General features: G+C 40.4%; 1 protein-coding gene across 3 annotated transcripts in view; it reads right to left on the bottom strand.

Moving 5' to 3' along the window:
- ehbp1 (EH domain binding protein 1) overlaps positions 1-9601 on the bottom strand; it is a 157243-nt gene that overhangs the window by 40290 nt on the left and 107352 nt on the right. Inside the window, exons 18-21 of one of the 3 annotated variants that reach the window (XM_013910984.1) lie at positions 7947-8091; positions 7308-7349; positions 5447-5698; positions 3401-3558 (exon numbers count right to left, since the gene is read on the bottom strand). In XM_013910984.1, the coding sequence (XP_013766438.1) occupies positions 3401-3558; positions 5447-5698; positions 7308-7349; positions 7947-8091 (597 nt within the window). The remainder of the gene's footprint in view (positions 1-3400; positions 3559-5446; positions 5699-7307; positions 7350-7946; positions 8092-9601) is intronic. The other 2 variants (XM_013910985.1, XM_013910986.1) reach the window with 2 other exon arrangements.

Genomic DNA, 9601 nt, shown 5'->3' with positions numbered 1-9601 from the left:
CCCTAGACCTTCTGTTTGACAGCCCTGATTTAAATAATTTAACACACATTTTTATCGGCTTACTTTAAAGTGATTTCCTCTTCCTCTGATGATGATTATTACTAATCATTTATTTATTTCATAATATGCATTTCGCTTTGTGCCTTTTTTTTAACTTTAAGTTACTATCCATTTTGGCTTTCTCTATGTATTCTGTATATATGTATGAAAATGTTATTATTTGCATAAATAAAGATGACAAGATCCATTTATACAGACAATCATGTCAAGCGTGCAGATCTACAGACTTAAACATATTGTGTTAGAAATATAGTTTAAGCAAACAAGAAATACAAAAGCGTGATGCAAAGCAGCTGAAAACTTAGTGCTATTGGTCATATAAAAGACAAAGGTCCATCCAGTTAGTGATTTTATGAATATTTCATTTGTTTGTTTAAAGAAAAATGAAACAATCACTGATAATTGGATGTCAACGGATTTGTTGGATTAATGCTCCTGTCCTTGTCATATTTTCATGAGGATGTTTTTTTTTTAAGATTTTACCACACTGAGTGGTAAAAGCTGAAGCTCTAACAATATGTGGAGGGAATGGTTTATTTAGCAAAAGAATAATCTAATCCCTGGGGAGACTGATTAGGGCACTGGGCCTGCCTCTCCAATTATTACATACTGTTTAACTGTTGTGAATTGTGACTTGTTCACTAGACTACAACTACAGGTTAAACAGCAGCCACTCTCTTAAAGTTCAGCAGCTGCATTTCAACCAAAAGACAAAAAAAGAGAGAAAAAGAATAGTCTTACATTTCTCTCTCAGCCACACACACCCCCACAAACACACCCACCCACAATGCATACCCACTTGGCTACCCCTCTGTCTCCTTTTTACGCTTTGGGACGAGCAGATATTGGGGTGTAATTTTTACTTTCTGCCGCTCCCCTCTGCATCACTTATCACCGCTGTCATCTCTGTGTTGAGCTGTGGCAAGCTGTGGCAGTGGTGATTCAGGGCTTTTGGTGCATGTGAGTCTGTGAATGTGTGTGCATGGGGCTGCGTGACTAATGTTGCAGTCTGCTGAGCGTTGCATGCCCTTATCGTGTGCTGCCGAGGCTGCGCATACACACAATCGCTAATGAGAGGACGAGTGCGTGTGTGACGTTCCTGCAGGTCGTTCCAAAGGCCTGAAGGACTTTTGGGAGACCCGATCCTCTTGGGACAATTTATCCATATTTCAAAGGACAGAAAAAATGAACCCAGTCAGCTGACGAGGGAGAACAGACATGATTACTCACATTCGCACACATTTACTGTAAAACTATTACTTTAGTAGTTGCACCAAACTTAAGTTAAAACTGGAGATGATAAAAGCTGCACAAAAATAGAGCAACAGTATTACTACATTCTTGTGTACCATCTTTACAACAGATGGCAGAATTGCATAAATTATATATTCCTAAAAACTTCTCGAAGATGACAAAGATTAGTGCCAGTGTGGCTCTGTTAGGCTTAGAAATGGTTTAGAAATTTTGGAAATTGCACCTGAAATAAACAATCTTTAAGTTGTTCGTACTATTCAGTAACCTAATCAAGCACTCATGGTTTCCAGTGCCCAGAAACCGGGGCTGCTCTGACTTTTATTTTATTTTATATAAAAGCTGCAACATTCAAGAATGTAATGCAACTTATCATCTTACTCATGCCTTTCACCTTGTAAGAAATAAATGAAGAACCAAGAAAATGCTCTAAGTTAACATTGTTTTACCTGTTCAGCTGATATCTGCCCACTTATGTCCACTGTAGAGATCATTTTTTTCTGTATTATCCAGTCTCTTTCTCTAACAGCTGTAAACTGGGACATGAGATGCATTTTGGACAAATTTTGTCTCAAACTTACCATCTTAGCAGATTGTTAGCAATACACTGAGAGTGTAACGATACAAGTCGCCACCCATCAAAGCCGATTTTCAGGCAGAAACCCCGAGCACCTGTTGATGTTGATGTACTGTACAGAACACCATTTCAAGATACAGTCTCTAAAATACCTCTTTCTGCCTCAGTGACAACATAAAACTCCTAAATACGGTGTGTGTAAATCTGTGTAAAACTGTAATGAAAAAGTTAATCAGCAGTTAAACCACAGATTTTAAACTCAGCTCATGTGAAGTGAGAAAGAAATAACCGAACCCCCCCCCCCAAATTATGACACCCAGCTTTTTTGTAAATGAGTAGATGTGAATTTTGAAAAAATTTGAAACAGATGCCCAAAAACTTTAGGTTTCACATAATGTCTCAGTGTTACCAGATTCACCAAGTTCACAGATTTAAAAGGCACAAATGCTTCACGTGTTACATTTTTATAACTAATCATCAAAAGTATTTCATATCCTTTTAACAAATAACTTATCTAGATCTAAAAACGTTTTTAACTTTCATTACATTTTAATTTGTGTGTAGCAATGCTGGTACTGCATCAACACACCAATAACAACAATGCTAACCAAACCCTTCTGAAAGCTGGTTCTGACCAACTGGTTTCATATTTGATACCCCAGAATGATTGCCACAGCAGACCCACTGCACTGATAGTGATGGAGCTCAAATCAGATGTGAATAGAGTATGTAAATACACTTTTGGGTAAAGTGCTATGAGAAGAGTTAGGAATGTACCAAATGATAATTTTACCTCTCTGAGGGTCAAGCGGTAACACGCACGCATACGCACTCCTTTGGCCATAAAGGACTAAGCCTTTTAGGCTTTGAACACAAGAGGGTGTTTATGTGAATCGATGATCAAAGACACCCTGTGTCGCCATAAGCACAGAGGGTTTTGCTTGTACTGACAGCCACACACATACTCACCTTATTCTACTTGACATTCAAAATCAATTAAACAGATGTTCAAACCGGCCGACAGCGTTGTTGACTCAATATTCACATCAGAAGCTATAGAAGTAGCCATAACAACCCCCTGTTCCCAACCTATACGCGCACGCACGCACGCACGCACGCACGCACGCACGCACGCACACACACACACATATGACTATCTGAAAAGGTCACGCTTAATAGAGGGGACTGCTACATGTTATGTAGAGCATTGTGATGTCTGTCTGTGTGTGCATGATTCGTGGAAACAGACTCGAATGGACAGAGGGGGATAAACTATGGTCTTACATGAAGTGGTCTAGGTGACTGATGTCTACAAAGACTCAGCTGGCTGACAAGCGGGGTCAATCGGACCTAATTGATTGGACTAAGTCTTTGATGGTGTGCGGAGAAAGGTGGAAGAGATACACACACACACACACAAACACACACACACACAAACACACAACAACAGAACGAGAGATGAAAGGAAAGAGGTAAAAAAACTAGAGAGTAGGTGCTCTGAGGTCAGCGTACCTCCAGTCCTTCTGCAGGGCTGAGTGGGGAGGTAGAGGAGGAGCCGGTGGGTGACGATGAGGAGGAGGTGGAAGACGGGGATGAAGGAGAAGTGACTCCTCTTGGGATGACCTCCACCAGCTTCTTCAGCTTCAGATCCACATGCTTACTGTTTGTACCTGAAGAGAAAGAAAGGGACAAACTGATAAGCAATAAGAGGGTTATTTCTACAATTTATATCAATGCCACGCTTACACAAAAACCAAAAGAGAAGCGACTTAGTCAGCGCTAACATCCACACACTAAGGCAAACCCACAGATAAGGAATATATACACAACAAACATATGTGAGAATACAACATATACAGTATACACAAACACGTGGAAAGAGTAGGAAGTCTTACATCCTGTTTGCATTATCGCCCAGGTTCTGAGTGTACATGTAGTCTAATCCTACCCCTTATGCTCACAGATAAATGAAGGTGATTTTGATCTTCAAAAATAAAAAATATGGAGCTGAAGAACCAGTTTAACATGTGCTTAACATGTTAAAATGCATTTGCACTAATTTTCTCCTAGAATATTTCTCAATCTAATAATCTCGTTCCCATTCTGTCTCTCAATCTGACTTCTTTCCTACTTTTACCTCCACCCATTCTTAATTTGTTTTTTAACCTTTTCCTTCCCTCCCTCTCTGTCTCTGCTTGCCAGTAGCTGCAAACAGCTTTATTTTCCAGGGACTGGTAACCACAGCTCCCCTGCCAGGCCAGAGCACTGCACTGAAGAAGATGAAAGAACAGGAGGGCGACCGTTTCATGTGTCACCTCCCCCCGTGACACACACACACACACACACACACACACACACACACACACACACACACACACACACACACACACACACACACACACAAGTGTGAGGATGCATGTATACAGATGCCAAGCACAGGCACATGCTTTTGAATGCAAACGTACAAATACACCACATATACACAATGGAGCAGGTAGGCTGAATAACCTTGACTTCCCATTTTCAGTGGAAATATTAACACAATAAACAGTGGTATCAGCCACTTAGTGTTACAATCACCACAATCAATTGCTTTCAAGACTACATAAAAATTACTACCAGCAAAAAAACAAACAAAAACAAACCCTACACACAACTGTGAAACAAAAATAGTGCAGAGATACTGAACTTCAAAGCTTGAGGACGCATTTGTCTGTTTTTTATTAATGTCTGTTTCTTCTGGTCCCCTCACTTTACTCTCACCTATCTCACATCGACAGGAAATTAAAGAGGCAAATAAAGTAAATGAAATACAAACAAAGTAATTAGTTTACCTCTGAAGATTTGAGCAAATGCTTTACTGAAGATATTTTTTGTTTTTTTTATGTCTAGGGAGCAGTTTTCAGAGTTTTTAATTACTTTTTTTTTCAAATTATAAAAGAAAACATAAAAACAGCCCAACAGTTTTACACCGACAGTATGGCAGCTTCAAACTACTAAGTTAGAGTGCATGAAGAGTAGTTTGTGGAAATGAACTGAAAAGATGAAAAGCTTGGGCTCAGGTGAGTGACTAAACGAAAAAACAAGTAAATGAGAAGCCTGGTAATAATTAAACCTGCATAGCTCAACCAGCGTATTGGTTATAAATGTTACAACTAGTGCATAAACCAGTGGTTAGGTTTATGCACTAAAGTCTTCTGGGTTAGGTTTGGGCAGTAAATTCTTCTCAGCTATGTTTGGGACCTAAAATCATGTTGGAGAGCTACAGGCACAAAATCTAATGGATAAATTTACAAAAAGATGGATAACAAGTTCTCACTATCTGGTAAATCAAAAATGAAGTATCTTTGGAAATGCATTATCTGTTAGATATTAGGTTAAAATGGTAATTAATTGAAGACAGTGTAATTCAATGTAACTTGAGTGAACGATTGGAAAAGAGGATTTAGGTACTAAAAGGGATGTTAAAGAATGTCCAGGCAGGTCATGAATTAGTTAGAAAAATAAAAGAAGACAGCGAGTCATGCAAAACTGCACAGCGTCAGCCAGTTATTTTACCCAAAAAGGTTAGCTCAGAGCTGGGGTTAGTAAGCTCCAGGGGGCCCTGAGTGCTGGAAGTAGTTGGAAGAGCCTCCAGTGGCAGCAGGTTAGTAGGCAGTGCAGATGCAGATGTGGCAGCGGAATCAACAGCATGATCATCACCACCGAAGTGGAACTGCTCCTCCTCAGCCCTCACATCTCCCTCATCCTCACCCCTTACACCAGTAACACCAACATCCTCATGATGACTTCTGACTCCGTCCAAAACATCTGTAGGTATGGAGTTGGACAGTAGAAAGGAGGCAAAAAATGAAGTAAGGAGCAGAATGAGCAGGAAGGAAGAAAAAGGAGATGGTGATGATGTAAAGAAAAAAAGGGCAACGATGAAGTTTAGAAAATAGAAAGTTGTTAAGAGAACACAATATAGAATAAAGGAGGAGTACAGAGAGAGACATTTGGTTAGTTTGTGATAATATTAGTCTGTGATAAGAATAAGTGTTAGGATCCTGTTGTTAACCCTCTCCATCCACATTGTGCTCTCAAAACAACAGTAAATATATTATGATAGCCTTTGTTTGCAGAAAACTCATGGAAAGTTTTAGGGCTCTGTGCACATTTTCTTTCTATCTACACAGATACACTAGTTAATATGTTTATTTATTGGCATGAAAATGCAGCAAACTCCAAAAGAGAGACAAGAAAGGTCTCTGAGTACATCGATCTGTGTGGGCTTAGTGCCTGCTCGCAAAAATATCTGACACACAAAGTGAAAATGAGACCCCAGTTTAATTTCCACCAATTCAAGGATCTGTTACCTGCCTTTCTTTTTCCAGATAAAAGACGAGGGGGGAACAAAAACCACAAAAACATGAGTGTATATTCTATTAAATTTGCACAGGGGCTCAATAGAAACAACAGTGTCTCCACATTAGGAACAAAACAAGAAAAGCACGTTAGAAGAAACTCAAATGGAACTGCATGGATAACCCACCATGGATTAAAACAATATAATCAGTACACAGTGTTGCAAGCTCCCTCCTCCGTTATTTACTACTTGGTGGGGGAGAGACCAAGAACAAAGAAAGAAGAGGAGGGAGTCAACATAACAGCATTTTGTGTGTGTGTGTTTTTTTTCCTTTTTCTAATTTGCTAGCTGCGATGTGGAGCGTGCTAGCAAGCGCCCTTCCTGCGTGGCTGGCTGAGGCCTAATTAATGGGAGGCCATGGTGATGGAGTTTGGAAAGTTTCTTTGCGGGCAGCCCGAGCTGCACTTAAAGGACTGTCAATGGCGCTGAAGGAGGAGAGGGAGAGAGAAGGAAGAGAGAGAGGGGCTAGGATTAGCCGTTCTGCTCGGCAGGCCTTGTGTATCACAGCCCACAGCATTTCTCTCTTCTCCTCGCCGCCACCGCCTCCTCCTCCTGTTCCCTTGTTCCGTTCTTTCCTCCAACTCCATTTTTAATGAGATCAACAATTAGTCCAATTCAGAAAAGCTGAAAGAGCAAATAAATCAAGTGCTACCCGCCCTCTGCCTCACTGTCCGTCTCCTCTTCTTCTGCCCAACATGTCGCTGAATGTTTACTCCTCGTTAAGGGATTATTTGTTTTTGATTTCTTCTTTTCTGAGCATAAAAGAAGTGCATCGCCATTTTCAGTCTTTTAGGTATTTTCTCTGACCTATCTTTTGTTGTCTAATCATCTCAAGAACATCAGTGCTTAGCCGATAAACCACTGACTGTTAACTATTTTGATAAACCTTTTAATTCATCAGAAAAGCCCAATATTCTCTACTTTTCTTTTGCTTTTAATCAGTCAAACACTTTGTCTTTCTTTGTCCTCTTCACAACTACACAAGTTAGTTTAACTGCCTTTTCCACTTCTCACTTTTTGTCCTCAGCTGTCTCCTCTTTCCCTTTTCTGATCCACCTGAAGAGAATAACCAGAAAGAGGGGTGTAATGTTGAGGAATCATAAACAAATGACTCTGGAGGCCTGATAATGGTCATTACGATAATAACCCCAATTTCAAGGAAATGGAAAGCAGTGGGAAATGCACACGGGCAGCATTTGCTACCTCTGCAAGCTGTTATTAGAAGTGTCTGGTGTTTTGAGCATAATTTGGCCACACAATGCGTTGTGTTGATTAACAATTACTGGGTGAACGAGACGAGGGAGGACTTGCAGGGCAAACTGCTTGTTTGAATATAAGGGTGGTGCTTTTTAGACCCGCGGCTGTTGTCAAATGACATTTTGTTTTTCTCTGAGGATTAAGTAGAACCCCTTTAGAGAGCATAATGGAAATGTGTGTGTCTTAGCATGTGTGGATGAAGAAAGTGAGTGCATGTCGAAAGCATGCTACTGTGACATTTCTTTTGTATTACAGCCCATGAGCATTAGTGAATGTTAGTTAATTACAAATGCTTTTAACAAAACTCTGAAAGTGTGCTAATGTGGATAAATAAAGTGCGAATGGAAATGATGTCTCTATCAAGACTTCATGTTTGTTGCTGCTGTGTGAGCTGACCTCCAGCAGTGCCCGCCTTGCCACCTTTACCACTGCTTGATGGATCCAGCAGGCTCATGTCGGACATCTTGACTCCGGATCGAGCCTCGGCTATCAGCTGCCTGGCTCGTTCTCTCAGCTGTCTTCGCCGCTCAGCATCCCGCTCCTGCACACATGAGTAAAAAAACTCTCAGGGACTTTTGGACAGATACATATTCAAAAAGAAAAAAAAAAATCACGCATTTATTTCCACATCATTGCATCATTTTAAGAAGGTATTGATGTTATAACTGTTATTTAGATATATATGACTGCTTTGCTTAATGGTCTATCATTGTTTTAGGGCTTTATAAGCCCGCTGAATTAAAGCATGCCATATGCACACTGTATATATAGTAACTACTTCTCCATCCTTTATTTAATTGGTAACTTACTCCAAAATCTTTGCACTCTGTACCTGAACATGCTATACATGTTGTTACTGTATGTTGATATGGTGATGTCAGTATTGTCTGTCGTCTACTCTGTTACATACACTGAGAGTAAAGAAATAACTGTAGCCCAATTCCTTTTATGTGTATACAAATGTGGCTAATAAAAATGATTCTGATATTATTGTATCGCTCTTTGGCCTAGAGACAAGTCAGCAATCATCTGGCAAACACCAGTCAGAGGGAAAAATAAGTATGCCCCAACTGGTTCCAAATGGTGGCGGGAAGTCCCCATTCACGCAGGCGACCAGTAGACTAGAGACCAGTCAGTGTACCCCCGGTAACCAATGGTTGCTAGAGAAAAGTATATATTCTGCAGTCCGCTAGCAACCAAATCAATCGCAAGGATGTTTTAGGTGCAGCACCATCTTTGCAGCCATTTTCACCCTGTGACAATGAAACTGAGAATATATATTTTTCCCTAGCAACCAGAAGTTGCCAGAAGGTCACCGACTGGTCTATACTTATGTGCGACTGCTCAGCCTCAATGACCCTAACTAGCTAGTATTACCCAGCAATGATGGTGTAACCTTATAAATGCGCAATTATTAGTGTAATAAACTGCCTATGCTTAAGAAATCACTGCGTTCAGTGATGTTTTCCTACTTGTAAATTTCCTACTTGTTGTTCTTACTCCTTGCTGACTAAAGCACTCATGATGGTACTTGAGCGCATCTGAAAAATCATCATGCATGAAACTATGATCTGTACACACCTGGTACTTCACCAAGCCCTAAAACGTAAACAAAACAAGTCTTAAAAATAATAAAAAAGTTTTGTTATGAAAAGCATGTACACCTTTCACTGCGTTATGGAGCTAGCAGCACAGAGATAGGCACACGCACCATCTTGGCTCTAGACAGATACAGTATTGAGCTGTCACCATCACAGCAATGGCAGAAATGCCATTTTCAGGTCGATCCAATCTGATCCCCCTGATAACACACACACACACACACACACACACACGAAAACCTTGATGATGTCAATTGGCAAGCACTTAACAGATGATGACCCCACCAAGCAGCACCCTCACTGGGCAGGCCATCACTACATACAGTAACCAGGCAGTAGTAAACAAACATCCTAGACAGGTAATTTAAAATGACAGGAATGTCAGCGGGTGATTTCCAGAAAAATAGGGGACCAAAAGTAGATCAAAATACCAGAAAAACACAAGAGTGA

The sequence above is a fragment of the Pundamilia nyererei genome, unplaced genomic scaffold (genome assembly GCF_000239375.1).
Source record: "Pundamilia nyererei isolate P.nyererei 1_Seehausen unplaced genomic scaffold, PunNye1.0 scaffold00054, whole genome shotgun sequence".
In the NCBI taxonomy this organism is placed as follows: Eukaryota; Metazoa; Chordata; class Actinopteri; order Cichliformes; family Cichlidae; genus Pundamilia; species Pundamilia nyererei.
Note: the sequence above shows the minus strand (reverse complement) of the source record. Positions and strands in the feature narration are given on the sequence as shown.